Below are 16,770 nucleotides of genomic sequence, written 5' to 3' on the forward strand. Positions count from 1 at the left end.
GATGGTTGTTAGCCACCATGTGGTTGCTGGGATTTGAACTCCGGACCTTCGGAAGAGCAGTCGGGTGCTCTTACCCTCTGAGCCATCTCACCAGCCCCTCCCTGTATATTTTTGAGGGGGTGTCCTAACCAGACACTTAGGCAGACAAGAACTGGCAGAAGCCTGAGGGCAGACACCTGAGTTTGACTATTGGTGGATTACTTGCTAATGATGGGCATATAATTGTTTTGCTTCAGGTTCTTCATTTGTAAAATAGGTGTAATGATACTGTTTTCCAGAGTTATTATATAAATTAGCCAGTGTAATGTAGTTCACTTGTACAGTACTGGGTAGCAGTACTGCCTGGCATGTGTGGGTCTTATGTTCCGCCCTCAGTACCACACAAAGAAAAAGGAAAGTTTTCCTCAAAAAAAAGAACACGCCGGGTGATGGTGGCGCACGCCTTTAATCCTAGCACTTGGAAGGCAGAGGCAGGCGGATTTCTGAGTTCGAGGACAGCCTGGTCTACAGGACAGCCAGGGCTATACAGAGAAACCCTGTCTCGAAAAAACCAAAAAAACAAAAAATAAAAAAAAAAAGAACAAGTTAATAGGAGAATTTATTGGTCTTAACAACAAATACCTAATGATAAACTGCTCACCTATTTACTATTATTCCTAATAAACGTTACTAATGATATTTTTAAAAATTGCTTATAGTTGTAAATGGTTAGCTCTCTTTATACATAAGTTTTACATATTCAGGTTCAACCAGCTAGAGTTAAAAAATACTCAGAAGAGCCAGCCATGGTGGCATGCGCCTTTTAAATCCCAGCAGTCAGGAGGCAGGGGCAGCAGGATCTCTGTGAGTTCTAGGCCAGCCCAGTCTACAGAGTCAGCTTTAGTTGCACAGTCAGGGCTCCACAGAGAAACCATGTCTCAGAAAACCAGCAAAACAGAAACAGGAACTTAGAAAGGGCTCAGAGTGTAGCTTATTGCTAATGTGCTTGCCTAGCATGCACAAGGCCCCGTGCTTGATCCCAGCACCACACATAGAGACACAACAAAACACGCCGGACAAGTCCCTATAGGCCTGGAGATGTGCCTTAGTGCTACATGCCGACTGTGCAGGAGGCAGATGCAGTTCCAGCACACAAAGAAAAATGGTAAGTTTTATAAAATTGATAATAGTTGCATATTAACATTAATAAACAAGTTAATGAAATGAAAGTCAGAAAGAGTGCCGGGGATGTAGCTGAGGTAGAGCGGCTGCCTAGCATATGCAAAGCCTGGCTTGACTTCTAGTGCCCCTCGACACCAGCAAAAAAATTGGAAAATAAAGTAAGAAACATATTTTAATCTGAAAATAACCTCATATGGCTTATCCATATTTTACTTGAGATTAGGAGTTGAGTTGTAACAGAACATAGATTTTATTTTATTTTATTTTATTTTATTTATTTTTGGTTTTTCGAGACAGGGTTTCTCCGTGTAGCCCTGGCTGTCCTGGAACTCTGTAGACCAGGCTGGCCTCGAACTCAGAAATCCACCTGCCTCTGCCTCCCGAGTGCTGGAATTAGAGGTGTGGGCCATCATGCCCTTTCATAGATTTTACTAATTTGTATATTTACTAGTAATACATATTTATTGCAGAAGAAATAGATGAACAAAATAAAGAAAAATTCTTAGATTAGTTTTAGTTTGTATGTAGCTGTATCTTTTCTTGTGTATGTTATGTGCCCTTTTGTTTGTTTGTTTTTGGTTTCTGAGACAAAGTTTCTCTATGTAACAGTCCTGGCTGTCCTGAAACTCATAGTTAAAGGTTGGCCTCAAATTTATAAACACCTCCTGCTTCTGCCTCCAGAGGGCTGGGAATAAAGTAATGGAGTGGAGCACCACAGCGGGGACAGGGTCTGTCTGGGCCTGGAGTGGCAGGCACCTTTAATCCCAGCACTTGAGAGAGGCAGAGGCTGGTTGTTGTGAGTTCTAGGCCAGCCAAGGGCTACATAGCAAGAATGTGTCTTTGTTGCTGTTGTTTGAGACAAGGTACCACTACACCTGGCCTCTAGTTTTAAATATTTTAAAGTGGGACAATAAGATGACTCCCTCTTTGGGACACCTGCCACATCCTGGTGACCTGAGTTTGATCAGAGACCTACATGGTGAAAGACATAAGTCCCTCTGTGTGTCCTCTGCACACATGACTCTGAGAGCACACAAATGCAGGTACACACAGAGTATGGAATAGATAAATCCAATAAAGTTCTGGCCCGTTTAGCAACAAAAATACATGTTTAAATATATTTTACATGCTTTAAATACTGTATTTTATTTATTGTTAAGATAAGGTCCCCTGTATCTTGGGTTGTCCTTCAACTTGCTATGTAGCAGAGGATGACCTTGAACTTCTCATCCCTTTGCCTCTATTGCTGGGATTATAGGTGTGTAACACTGCCTAGTTTTTGTGTAGTGCTGGGAAAACACTACCAATTAAGGTGTCATCTCAGTTCTAAATTAGCCTTGAGACAAAGTCTCATTCATATAGCCCAGGTTGCCTCCAGCTTCCCAGGCACTCCTCAGGACCTTGGACAGTGGATGCTCGTACCTCCATCTCCCAGACACTTGGATGACCAAGTGTGCTCGCGGCTTTCTGCATTTGTGCTGGGGACTGAATCTACCATTTTTTAAACCTGGGCCTTTATCATCTGAACTGTAATCAACCCTTTGTTGCCTTTTTTTTTTTTTTTAAATCTTAGTTTCTTCTATTTCAGCTAAAAAAAAATCCTTCTTGTTTCAGTACAGCTATTGGGATCAGATGTAAAGACGGCGTTGTGTTTGGGGTAGAAAAACTAGTCCTCTCTAAACTTTATGAAGAAGGCTCCAATAAACGCCTTTTTAATGTTGACCGGCATGTTGGAATGGTGAGACCACACTTTCAAAATGTTCATCTTTGTTTTCTTGAATTTCTTTTGAGATAACAAAAATACACTGAACTCTGTTTTAAGAGTTCATTCATTTCTTAAGTATTAAGGCAGTAATATATGATTGAGCAGCCACAGTAATAAGTTTATTATTGCAGTTTGATCAACTCAATGTCTAAAACAATTTCATAACCTTACTGGTAGCAAGAAAACACAAGTTGTTTTAAAGATGAGAGGGTGAGGGGTGTGGAAGATATAGAAATGAGATCTTAACAGCATAGATCACCAGGGGATGATAAGTATTTAGAAGGCAGAGGATGTTTAACCTTTTCCATCCATCATGGGATTACTTTATACCATCAGAACACTTTATAGTAAGGTATAGGGAGAAGAAATGATGTAAAGTTAAAGGACGAGTGAACGTGAATTGTTTCTTAGGCACCTCTGCTAAGTCCTAAAGCTGCTGTGTAAGCTCAGGGGTAAGCCAGACCACAAATAAACTCTGGTATGCACTTAAGGCATCGTGTGGAGAGGATGCTGTATTCCATAGGAACTGCTGTAATAAGAACATACTGACCTGACTTCACCCTGCTGTCTGCATGGGAGGAACATAGCTTGTGTGCTAGGTGTTAATGGTGTGTGCTCGTCACAGGATTTAGATCATTTAACCCTGACCATTCCACGTTTACAGATGAGCTAGCAGATACTCTGAACAGATTGATAGCTTGTGCTTGTGATGTTCTGATGAGATGTCTCAAGACAACTGGTAGAAGGCAGTGTGTGGTCCTTTAAAAGGGCCACTTGAGGGCAGAAGAAGTTTTAATCCCATTCTAGATGCTCAAGTTTATCCTTTCCTTATATAAAGCCTTTGAGCTGTTGGCATTCTTCATACTGGTTAGGCCTGGTAGCTCAGGCCTGTTAGGACAGTTACTCAGGAGGTTGAAGCAGTAAGGTCCCAGGTTCAAGACTCACCTAAGTTACATAGAATTTGGCAAAATGTTAGGCACTGAAAGGGATAGAGAAAGTTTTATGGCCTAATTTCTTCTTTCTATACTTGTCATCAAAATGCCTTTTAAAGATTATTAATCAAAGATAGTATTTGATACTTATTTAAAAAAAACTATTAGATAAGCTAATAATAAACTATTTGCCTGTGGTTTGTTATAGGAATGTCTGTTAAATTGGTCCTTTTCTCCCCAGGCAGTTGCAGGGTTGTTGGCAGATGCTCGCTCATTAGCAGACATAGCAAGAGAAGAAGCATCCAACTTTAGGTCTAACTTTGGCTATAACATCCCTCTAAAGGTAAGTTGGCAACTATGTTGGTAAATGTTCTGAACAGTAATGGAAATGTCCTAACAAAGTCTCTCCCTCCCAGCATCTTGCAGACAGAGTGGCCATGTACGTGCACGCCTACACGCTCTACAGTGCCGTTAGACCTTTTGGCTGCAGGTATGACAGTTTTTGAAACCTTTGAGACATATTTATACAGTAGTTATTTTTCTCCATGAATTAACCTTTTATTAAAAATGTCTGTCCCACTATTGTACTGGGGTACACTCAGCTTTTCTATGGATGCTGGCGGTCCAAACTCAGGTCATCATGCTTGTACAACAAGCACTCTCCTGAGACATCCCTCCAGTTCCCAGATCAGCTTCTCACCGGGAAGTAGTAGGCAACCATTAAAAGTATACATAAAAGCTGGGTGTGATGTTACGTGCTTGTGATCCCAGTCCTCAGGAGGCTGAGGCAAGATGATTAGCACAAGTTCAAGGTCAGCTTGGGCTACATAGTGAGTTCAAAGCTGGGCAATCTAGAAACCCTGTCTCAAAAAAAAAACAAAAAAAACCAAAAAAAAAAAACAAACAACAAAAAAAATCAAAACACAAAGAGTGAAAGGAATCATAGTACTCTTGAAGTCAGAAGGAAACTTGTAATTATGATTTTAATCTGATTATAATAAATTCTCTGTAGTTAAGTCCCTGATTCTTTTGTTTTGTTTTGTTTGTTTGTTTGTTTGTTTGTTTTTCAAGACAGGGTTTCTCTGTATAGCCCTGGCTGTCCTGGAACTCACTTTGTAGACCAGGCTGGCCTCAAACTCAGAAATCNGCCTGCCTCTGCCTCCTGAGTGCTGGGATTAAAGGCATGCGCCACCACACCTGACTAAGTCCCTGATTCTTGACAGGAGGTACAGCTGTTTAAACACCTAAGTAAATTTCTATTAAAATGAAGTGTTAGCTAGAGAAAGAGGGGATTCAGATATAGCAAGAAGTGTAATGGATGTTATAACATTGTTAGAAGGGGTCTTGGGAGAACTGTTATGACTATATTTGAAATGAGGTATCATTGGTTGGAGCTGTAACTCAGTAGAGTGCTTCCTAACAACAGCTCATAAGCTAGGCATGCTGTGTCTGCAGTCTGGGTATTCAGGAGCTATCAGTGGGAAGATCAGAAGTTATTCTTAGCTACATCGTTTAAGGCCAACCTGGGATACAAGAGACTGACACCAAGTAAAGCCAAGAAAACAGAACTTAGCTGGCTGTGCTTCATCATAGCCAAGGATCTTTAATATAGCTGTAGTTCTGCCTTTTAAGTTGCTTATCAGCAATATTTAAATACAGAAATGATAGATCTGTTGAAAACCTGAGCTGTCGATCATTAGCAGTGTTTGAACCAGCAGGGCATTTGTTAAATTAGTTAAAGGTTTTATTTTAATTACCCTTGGAACCTCTCTCTTTTGACTTCATATATTGCCTTTCATTGTAACTGAGTTCCACATTCATCAGCTCCTTTCTATGAATAATGGGTTTTTTTTGAGCATATATTGTGATTATCGGTTCTTAATGGTGGGATACAGATGTCACACTGATGAAACAAACCTTAGAAACGAAATGATAGGATCCCGGCATTGGTACTGAATATGGTGGGACAGCAATTAAGGGGTAGTCTGTTTCTGGAAAGGTGACAAGGAAAGATGCATGAAATATTGGGGGAATGGGTAAAGACTGTTCTGTGCTGGTGTGAAACATGGGCACTTAGGGAGTGTAGAGGAAGTAGTAAGGTATGTGGAGATGATACTACAGATGTGCAAAGAGCAGAGTGTGACAACTCCAAAAGCACATGTGGTGGAAGGGTTTTAAATTTTTATATATGGATGTATGTGTGTATGTGTATGTATATGTATGTTGTATGTATGTATGTATGTATGTATATTTCCTGAACATGGAGTTTGGAAGGGGAAAAGCTAGGTACTGATTGGGATTGTTGGTTCCTAAGATGATCCACATGATGTGATAAGCTAAAATAAGGCTCAGTTTTCTTTTTTTTTCTTTTTTTTTTTTAAGATTTATTTATTTATTTATTATATGTAAGTGCACTGTAGCTGTCTTCAGACACTCCAGAAGAGGGAGTCAGATCTTGTTACGGATGGTTATGAGCCACCATGTGGTTGCTGGGATTTGAACTCCGGACCTTTGGAAGAGCAGTCGGGTGCTCTTACCCACTGAGCCATCTCAACAGCCCAAGGCTCAGTTTTCTAAAGTAAAAGAAAAAGTTTTAGAAAATTGGTCATGATCATTTAACAACCTAATTTTAATTTTAATTTATTAAGCATATAAAAATACCGAGCTATTTCTGACCATTGCAGAAAAATGACAAGAGGAATGCCAGGGAATCCAGTGTAGGCTGCTTCTCGGCAGACATTGTTCCCTAGGCTGTTACTGTGCACTGATGCTGCTCATCTGTCTGTAATTCTTTTTCTACATTTCTGACATTGCAGAATAAAGTTTCGAAAGAAAGGCTGACTAAGCAAACAATTCACGTGGATTTTGAATCCTGTAGTTTAGTAGTTTAGCAGTTTTTATTGTTGTCTTATCAAAAAGAACTTATTGTAAGTTATGTTAGCAATTTATCTGAGAAAATTAATTGCAGTTTCATCACAGTGAGCTTCTATGCAAATGGTATGGAGAACTGTGTTCTAAACTATTTGTTTTTATGCAGTTTCATGTTGGGGTCTTACAGTGCGAATGATGGTGCACAGCTCTATATGATCGACCCATCAGGTGTTTCATATGTGAGTACATTTTTTAAGTTATTTAACTTTTTTATAGTTAAATGGCCTTGTCAGTTATCTCACTTGGATTATATACATTTTATTTAAACTATGTTAAAGCTAGGCATAGTGATAGACCAGTAGTCCCAGCTTCTGGGTTGCCGGGAGGAGGAGGAAAGAGGATTACAGATTCAAGGCCAGCGTTGGCTGTCAACTTAATGAAGACCTGGTCTTAGAGTAAAAGAAACACCCAGGGAGAGTCTAATGATTAGATGTTTTATCTACCATATGTGAGGCCTTCGCTTCAGTCCACAGCATTGGAAGGATAAATTAAACCCTAACTTATTTAAGGAAAGTAATTTTTTATATTAATAAACATGTTATGAAGCAGAGAAAACTTATGACTGACTTTTAGTATGCTCCCTAGGAGGCCGGGCAGTTGGTGGCGCACGCCTTTAACCCCAGCACTTGGGAGGCAGAGGCAGGAGGATTTCTGAGTTCGAGGCCAGCTTGGTCTACAGAGCGAGTTCCAGGACAGCCAGGGCTATACAGAGAAACCCTGTCTTGAGAAACCAAAAAAAAAAAAAGAAAAGAAAGACAGACAGACAACAGACAAGAACTACCTAGTAAACACAGTATTTTGATTGTGTGTGGTTGTCTCATCATTGTATTGTATCGTACTATGAGTGTATGGTGAGAGGACGCTCAGTGGTAGAGTCATTGCCTGGGATTTGCAAGGCCTTCAGGTGGAAATCTAGCATGGGAATGGGGGCGAAACCTTAATTTTTTTAAAGTTAGATTTATTCATGTTTTTGTGTGTGTGTGTGTGTGTTTATATGTATATTTTCTGTCTGCATGGATGTGTACCTTGTGTGTGTGTGTGTGTGTGTGTGTGTGTGTGTTTATATGTATATTTTCTGTCTGCATGGATGTGTACCTTGTGTGTGCTTGGTGCCCGCAAAGGTTAGAAGATGGCATTGGATCCCCTGGAACTAGAATTTCAGATGTTGATAAACAATCATGTAGGTGCTAGGACTTAAATCTGGGTCTTCTGCAAGAGCACCAAGTGCTCCTAACCATTGGGCCACCTCTCCAACCTAGATTCTTCTAGAAGTAGGTTTGATATTTCAAGGTCTTTACGTTCATGTGAATGTATCTGGCTATTTTTTAACTTGCTGGGGGTTTGTTTGTTTTTTGAGACAAGGTTGTCACCTTGCAGTCTTGGCTGGCTTCCAGATCACAGATATCTACCTCCCTCTGTCTCAAGAACACCACAACCAGCAAATCAAAAACTAAATAATAGCTCTTTTAATGTCAGAAAATATATACTAATTAACGTTTTCTTCTTTCCCTTTTAAAATAGGGTTACTGGGGCTGTGCCATTGGCAAGGCCAGGCAAGCGGCAAAGACAGAGATAGAAAAACTTCAGGTAAGGTATATGGAACGCGCTGGGGTTTGCTAGATGTGGGTCTACAGATCTTAGGCCAGCGGCACAGTGCAGCCAGCCTGGCGTTGAGAGAAGTGTGTGAAGCTAATTGATTAGATAGGAAACATGGTAATACAGTACCCGTGGCTTGTATCATGTATCCATCCCTGTATGATTTTGATGCTTCTGTAAAACCTCAGGAAGAAAAAAAAATACATGACAACTTATAAAGATTTATTTTGTGTGTATGAGGGTTTTGCCTGTGTGCATGTCTGTATACTACATATGTGTCTAATATCCAAAGAAAGTATCAGGGATGTCAGCAGTTAGTGATGGTTGTAAGCCATCTTGTGAATGCTGCATACTGAACCCGGTCCCTCTGCAAGAATATCAAGCACAATTAACCTTTGGGCCATGTTTCCAACCGCAAAAAACTTTTTTTTTTTTTAAAAGATTTATTTATTTATTATATTTAAGTACACTGTAGTTGTCTTCAGACACTCCAGAAGAGGGAGTCAGATCTTGTTACGGATGTTTGTGAGCCACCATGTGGTTGCTGGGATTTGAACTCCAGACCTTCTTACCTACTGAGCCATCTCACCAGCCCTGAACACAGCTTTTAATCTAAAAAATACTAGTGTCTGCTCAAGTGTTTTTCCTTACTTTGTATCTTGAGAAAGTGTGAAGTTGAAAACTACCCACTTTAAATGTAGCTTGATGGTGCACCCCTGTCATTCTGGGATTCAGGAGCTGAGACAGGAGGATTGCTGCAAGTTTAGAAGCCAGTCTGGACTATACAGTGAGATCTTATTTCAGATCAAAACTACTCACTTTCTACTATCCATGAGCAAGATGTTCAGCTATTAGTAATTAGAATATTTTATTTAAAACCTGGTTTTCCCAAATACTTTGGCTTTTGTCTGCTTTTGCTATGTGAACTTTGAAAAACTTTTATTTGTAATTATATGCATGGGAATGTACACTAGTGAATGCCCACAGAGGCCAGAGTTACCTCCCCACCTAGAGCTGAAATTACAGGCAATGGTAGTTAGCTGCCTGATGTGGGTGCTTGTCAAAGAGAAAACAAACAAAACATTAATGAATCTATTTGAAAGACAACATAATTAAATCTCTTTTCATAACTCAAACCACCACTATGAGTATTATAATCTTTCCTCACTTTAGTATCTGGAAAACAAAACAGATTTCCTCAAACTCTGTTTTAAACCTGTCATCAAAGCCCCACTCCACCCTTCCTTGTCCCTCCGCCTCCCAGTGCTGAGGTCCCAGCTGTGCCACCACACGAGCCAGTTTCTTCTAATGGCTGCTGTATTCAAACAGCTCAGTTGGACATTTAAGTTTGTCTCCTCATTTCTAAGTGTCCACTGATGGAATAATTAATGATTTCTATTGTATCAACTTTTTTTTTGTTTTGTTTTTGTTTGAGACAGGCCTCACTATATGACCCTGGCTATTAAATAAGCTTGTTTTCTGTATTTTTTTTAATTTTATTTCATTAACTGTGTGCATATGCATGAGCACATTTTCCATGGTGTGCTTGCTGCTAGTAGTCCCAAGGGATGGTGGTGTATGCACTATACATTGAGCTGTCTCACCTGCCTTTGGCATTTCTTTTTTCCTTCTTTCTTTTTCCTCCTTTGCTTTGTACTTTTCTCTTCCATGAAATAAAAGGAAATATAGTTCCTTTAATAAATATTATAAAATATTCCTTTAATAACTTGCCTAATTTTACTGTTAAAAATATGTTTTATCTGGGCATTTGTTTAATTCCAGCATATTGGAGGCAGAAGCAGGCAGCTTTCTATTAAGTTTGAGGCCAGGTAGGGGATACTCCCAAATTTTGTTACTTATTTTGCGTGTGTATGTGTCTGTCTGTGTGTGTGGATCGTATCTTGTGGGTACATGCATACAGTGGCTTGTGAGTCGAGGTCAGAAGACAGCTCCCCGTATGGGTCCTCAGGCTTTGTGGCATTTGCCATTACCTCTCAGCCATCTCCACAGCATTTAATTGTTGGTAATTTAAAAGGTGTCCCTGGAGCTGCAGAGATTGCTCAGTGGTAAAGGACGCTCACTATTTTTACAGAGGGCCTGGTTTCAGTTCATAACCACCTATATAATTAAGTGAAGTAAGCTATTGTCAATTGCTAAAGAAAAAGAACCCTGGTGATTAATACTAACTTATGAAAATAGTTAAGCAAATAGTCATTTAGCACATTTCTTCCTTCCTTTCTTTCCTTTTTTTTTTTTTTTTTGAGACAGGGTCTATATGTACCCTTGGCTGTTCTGGAACTTGCTATGTTGACCAGGCTGGTCTCAAATTCTTGAGACCTGTGTGTCTCCCAGGTGCTGTAATTAAAGATATGCATCACCACTCCAGGTCTTTATACATGACATAAAATTAATTAGTTTGCTTTTCTTATAGATGAAGGAAATGACTTGCCGTGATGTAGTTAAAGAAGTTGCAAAAATGTAAGTTGTTTGAGATTTTATCTGTCACCCACAAGAAAAACCTTATACGACCTGATAATCTCTGTGTAAACGCTATTATATGTGAAATTTTTCTTTCTATGTATGGGGTGTGTACTGGGAACTCAGGACTTTGAAAATGTCAGCATGTGCATGCACTACCACTGAGATACACCGTTAGCCTGGATATATTCAAGTTACATCTTTAGTTTTGCTTAGAAACAGAAGTTTCACAATATAGCTCTAGAAACCAAAAGAAGATCCATCCACCTGCTTCTACCTCTCCTGGGATTAAAAGCATGTGCTCACATGTTGGGAAATTTAACGTCTTTTCAAATCTAGGAAGAGAACATAGTAGATACTTAGAAACTACTTTTCAATGCTTACAGGGCTAGAGAAATGGCTCCATGATTAAGAGCACTTGTTCTTGCAGGAGACCTGGAATTCCTCTTCTGACCTCCAAGGGCAACACGCGCGCGCACCCACACAAACACTCAAGTAAATCCAAAAAAAAAAGTTTCTTACATGGCTGCTTAAACACTGTGTATGTGTACTGTTAGAATTGAACATGGGCCTCACACATGCTGTTCTGACATCAAGCCATACACTTACCTTCATTAACTTTATCTTGAGGGTTATAGCTATTTATCTATGTGGTCATGAAGCTGGCTGTATTTAGTCTTTTCTGGTTTTACCATCACATTCATCTTTTAACAAAGCCTCTTAAACAGCCTGAGGCTCTCCATTACAGGTAGGTGGTGAGTCCTGTGCTCCACGCTGTGGAGTAGTAAGCAGTGAAGTCCGAAGACCCGCTGAGTCGATAATTCCGAGAGAATTAGAATGTCAAGAGCAGTAATGTAGGCCAGTAGCAGTATCCAGGAGGCAGAGGCAGGAGGATCTCTGTGAGTTGGAGACCAGTCTGGTCTATAGAGCAATCCCAGAGCAGCCAGGACTAAACAGAGAAACCCTTCCTTGTCTCAAAAACCCAACAAAAACCAAACATTTAATTTAGATTAAAGAATGCATACACTTGCTGTTAAAATATTGTGTAGAGTACTTGCTTTCTAGCTGCCTTTTCAGGTAAACTACACAAACAGACAGTATTGCTGAGTTGGTTCTTTATGCAATAGTATCTTTCAGGTTTTGCATTTGATAATACAAACAAGGAAAAACATCTGGGTCCTATCATAATAATAAAAGATGGTGCTATGATCTCTCACAAAAGGATTTTGTTTCTTACTATTCCCAATCTTGCCAAGACTCATCTTTCTTCATTTACCTTCTGTCATGAAGCAGCCTTTACTTTTTAAGTCAGTTAAGAACCATATTACATTGGAAAGTGAAGGTAATTCCTTAAAATAGTTTGAGTATGGTGCAATCCAGGGTCTGTTGCTGCAATAGTCTTTGAAGTCCCTGTTGGAAGTCAACCCTTTGGCACCTTTCATACGTTTGTGATTGGTGGTACTTGTCCCTCTTTAGAAAGCCATCCTTTCATCCTGTAACTAAGGTACTCTCTTGCATTATACAATGAGGCTTTAGCAGAGCCTCTAAAAGTAAGGAAAGAAACAGAAAGCGTTGTTTTTCTATCACAGGGAGGTTTTTGTCATTTTAAGGACAGCCTTAGATTCAGGATTGTCCTGCCTTAACCTCCTGGGATTATAGGCATGAGCCATTGCTGCCAGCTGAAACTCAGTTGTTTACTGCTACTGTAACTGGTTATGTGCCTTCTTTTTTTTAAAGATTTATTTATTTATTATATGTATGTACACACTATAGCTGTCTTCAGACACTCCAGAAGAGGGCATTAGATCTTGTTACAGATGGTTGTGAGCTACCATGTAGTTGCTGGGATGAGCAGTCAGTGCTCTTAACCTCTGAGCCATCTCTCCAGTCTAGTTATGTGCCTTATTGTTTGTAATGTATTACACCATAAGAACCAGTTTGAGTGGCATTGAAACTATCTGGACAGATGGTTTAAATTATTGGTTAGTTTCTGAAATATTTGTTTACAAATAGAAAAAAATGGCTATCTTGAAAAGGCACAGTTCATGATGGTCTTTCTAATTTGAATCTGTTTTCTTTTTGAGATGGTCTTTATTTGAAGACTTAAAACATTATCAAAATAAACAGAACTTGAGAAATAGAAGTATATCAGTATTTGTAAAGTGTCTCAATTCCAGTGTAATTTGCCATTTTAAGGAAAATAAAACTTTTATTTTCTGTGTATAAGTAGTTTGCTTGCATATACCATGTCTGTATGTGACTGTAAGAGACTAGAGAGGGCTTCGGATTGGGGGGGTGGAGGGAGCTGGTGGGGGGAGGTTAGAGCTGGGTTCTAAGTCATCATTGTGTATGCTGAGAACCAAAGCCAAGTGATCTTACACCTGAGCATCTCTCCAGCTCCTGACTTGTCTTTTCTAATGTTGAACTAGACTGGAAAGTATATTGTTTTATAAATAACACCAGGCACACAGTGTCTACTTTGTACTCACTGTTTATAGAAGTTGTGTTTTGGGCTGGTGAGATGGCTCAGTGGGTAAGAGCACCTGACTGCTCTTCCGAAGGTCCAGAGTTCAAATCCCAGCAACCACATGGGTGGCTCATAACCATTCCTAACAAGATCTGATGCCCTCTTCTGGAGTGTCTGAAGACAGCTACAGTGTACTTACTTACCTATAATAAATAAATAAATCTTTAAAAAAAAAAAAAAAAGTTGTGTTTGGACTTGACACATTTTGTGTTAATTTCTTTTCTGTTGTAGAATTTACATAGTACACGATGAAGTTAAGGATAAAGCTTTTGAACTAGAGCTCAGCTGGGTTGGTGAATGTAAGTTACATTTGTGCATTTATTGTTCTAGAATTTATTTGCACTTTAAGACAAGTTAATGAAAGAATTCTATGCAGTAACTGATGTTGTGAATAGTTCTCATTGAAACATCTACATGATGTCTTATCTCCTTGCCAAGATTTATAAGTCAAGCTTACTGTTATTTTTAAGTAAGTTCACATTGTGAATAATGATTATTTGGGGGGAGAAAACAACAGGAAATGATACCTATGTACTTGTATCTATGTACCTATGTACTCCCTTATCTACAAGATTAGGGAGAGTTCACAGTATTACAGATTACAATCCTCATTTTTAATATACGGTTTGATTTTATAGTAACTAAAGGAAGACATGAAATTGTTCCCAAAGACATAAGAGAGGAAGCAGAGAAATATGCCAAGGTAAGTGACAACATACACATCTTTCTGAACAGGGCCATGCTAATGAAGTCATTTGGTTGATGTTTGTTTGAATTTAGGGTAAACTGTTTTTTTTTTTTGGTTACTGTTTTTTAGGTTATCTCTGGTGGGGATAGATTTGCCCTAGCTTTAAACTTTTTTTTTAAATTTTTTTTTAAAGAATTATTTATTTATTATATGTAAGTACACTATAGCTGTGTTCAGACACTCCAGAAGAGGGCATCAGATCTTGTTACGGATGGTTGTGAGCCATCTCACCAGCCCTTATTTTTTATTTTTTGTTGGTGGTGGTTTGCCTCTTTCAAAAAAGGAGTTGTCTGCTTGAACATTTGAGGGTTGCTGGGGATGATAGTGCACACCTGTGTTCACAGCAATAGGGAACAGAGGCAGGAGCATCTCTCAGTTCAAGGCCAGCCTGGTCTACAAAGCAAGTTCTAGGTCAGAGTGGGGAAAACACAGAAACCCTGTCTCTAAGTACTGAAAGGAGGGGGGGGGGGAGCAAAGAAAATTCCAGATTTTTCCTTCCAGGACATTTAATGCTTTTTATCCATAGGACAAGATAGACTTATTTGGTTATCTTTAAATGTGGTGTTTTTCAGGAATAACTAATTTGTAATTACAGATGTTTAAAATGCAGGTTCCATAGGATGTACCAGAATGAAAAACTTAAAAACACTTTTTCTTTTAACAGGAATCTTTGAAGGAAGAAGATGAATCAGATGATGACAATATGTAACATTTTCTTCACTANCCGCTGGTTTACATTTCTGTAACAGTTGCATATGGCGAGCACCATGGATTATATATACCCACTGACCGATTTTCATTAAATTTTTGTCTTATAAACATTTTTGAGTAATTGAGGCTATCTGTGTAATATTAAAATATAGATTCATGTTTGATTAAAAATTCTTAGAACTGGGCCTGGAGAGATGGCTCATCAGTTAAGAGGTGCTCTTCCAGGGGGCATAGGTTCAATTCCCAGCACCTACATGGCAGCTCATACCTGTCTGTAACTCCAGTTCCAGGCTTCTGACACCTACAGACAGAGGTACATGCAGGCAAAACACCAATGAATATAAAATAAAAATAAATGATATATATTTACGCATATAATAAATACAAAAATACAAATATGTATATGTACAGAAACGTGTATACATATGAATTCTTGGTGCTATTCTGGTGCGGTAGTACATGCCTTTATTCCTAGTACTCTGGGGCAGAGGCAAGTGGATCTCTGTAGTTCAAGGCTAGTATTCAAAAACAAAAACAAAAAAAAAATGCAGTGCCCAGACTAAGACCGAAAGATTGAGCCCACAAGTTATCCATTTTGTTTTAACTAGAATTAAAATAATAATTTTTAGATTTATTTTTGTGGGTTTTTTTTTGTTTTTGCATGTTTATGTATATTACAATGTCCATGCCTGGTGCCCACGAAGGTCAGAAGAGTGCTTTAATCTAGAACTAAAGTTATGGAGGACTGTGAATCATGGGTGCTGGGAACTGAACCCAGCTCTGTGTAAGAGCAACGCGTCCTCTTAACCACTGAGCCATCTCTCCAGCCCTCTAGCTAGAACGATCACATGCTACTGCGCTTCTTATATAATGTTCTGTTTCATGTAGGGACATCTGTAACCACCTTGAGAACAACCAGCCTTTTGAGGAAATGTGACATATTCTAATTTGACATGAATACAGACAGCATTTATCTTTCAGATTGCATAAATATCTTATGACTGGAAATTATCTTGATATTGACACCTGTCTTAGTCAGGGTTCCTATTCCTGCACAAACATCACGACCAAGAAGCAAGTTGAGGAGGAAAGGGTTTATTCAGCTTACACTTCCCCACTGCTGTTCATCACTAAAGGAAGTCAGCACTGGAACTCAAGCAGGTCAGGAAGCAGGAATCATGGAGGGATGTTCTTTACTGGCTTGCATCCCCTTGCTTGCTCAGCCTGCTCTCTTAGAGGACCCAAGACTACCAGCCCAGAGATGGCACCACCCACAAGGGGCCCTCCCCCCTCGATCACTAATTGAGAAAATGCCTTACATCTGGATGTCAATGGAGGCATTTCCCCAACTGAAGCTCCTTTCTCTGTGATAACTCCAGCCTATGTCAAGTTAATACACAAAACCAGCCAGTATAGCACCTGAAATAAAAAGGTGCAGTACTGGTATCAAATTGGACTTAAATATTCATGTAATAAAATGTTTATAGTACTTATCTGATAAGAAAGAATTCTTTTCTTTTGTTTCTGGTACTTTTGGTTTATTTGAGGCAGGGTAGGTCTTCCCACATAAGCCCTGCCTGTCCTGGAACTTATGTAGAACAGGCTGGCTTTGAACTCTCAGAGATCCCCTTGCCTCTTCCTCCACCATACCTGGCCCTGTTTCTGTTGTTGTTAAAATGACCTTGGAAAAAAGAAAAAGAAAGTTGGATGCAGATTATCAGTATCTCTGAAACAATTTCCTTTGTAGACAAGTGGCAAGTTAAAATCATATATGTATATGCAGATAAGATACCAGAAGAAACACCAAATGAAAATGTCTTGAATGTGTAGTTTTCTAACGTTTGTATTCGTCTGTTGAAATGTAATCTAGAGCTGACCTACATTTTACATTCTGGCACAGCCACTGTATCCATATAATCAA

At 39.2% G+C, this 16,770-nt stretch overlaps 1 protein-coding gene across 2 annotated transcripts in view; it reads left to right on the top strand.

The window, feature by feature from the left end:
- Positions 1-14,970, top strand: part of Psma3 (proteasome subunit alpha 3) — a 21,990-nt gene extending 7,020 nt beyond the window's left edge. Inside the window, exons 3-11 of one of the 2 annotated variants that reach the window (XM_021201781.2) lie at positions 2,776-2,899; positions 4,100-4,201; positions 4,275-4,348; positions 6,896-6,968; positions 8,311-8,376; positions 10,817-10,863; positions 13,622-13,689; positions 14,029-14,093; positions 14,803-14,970. In XM_021201781.2, coding sequence (XP_021057440.1) covers positions 2,776-2,899; positions 4,100-4,201; positions 4,275-4,348; positions 6,896-6,968; positions 8,311-8,376; positions 10,817-10,863; positions 13,622-13,689; positions 14,029-14,093; positions 14,803-14,847 — 664 coding nt within the window. In that variant the 3' untranslated portion in view covers positions 14,848-14,970. The remainder of the gene's footprint in view (positions 1-2,775; positions 2,900-4,099; positions 4,202-4,274; positions 4,349-6,895; positions 6,969-8,310; positions 8,377-10,816; positions 10,864-13,621; positions 13,690-14,028; positions 14,094-14,802) is intronic. The other variant, XM_029541109.1, reaches the window with a different exon arrangement.
- The last annotated feature ends 1,800 nt before the right edge of the window (positions 14,971-16,770 follow it).

This window comes from Mus pahari, chromosome 7, assembly GCF_900095145.1.
Source record: "Mus pahari chromosome 7, PAHARI_EIJ_v1.1, whole genome shotgun sequence".
NCBI lineage: Eukaryota > Metazoa > Chordata > Mammalia > Rodentia > Muridae > Mus > Mus pahari.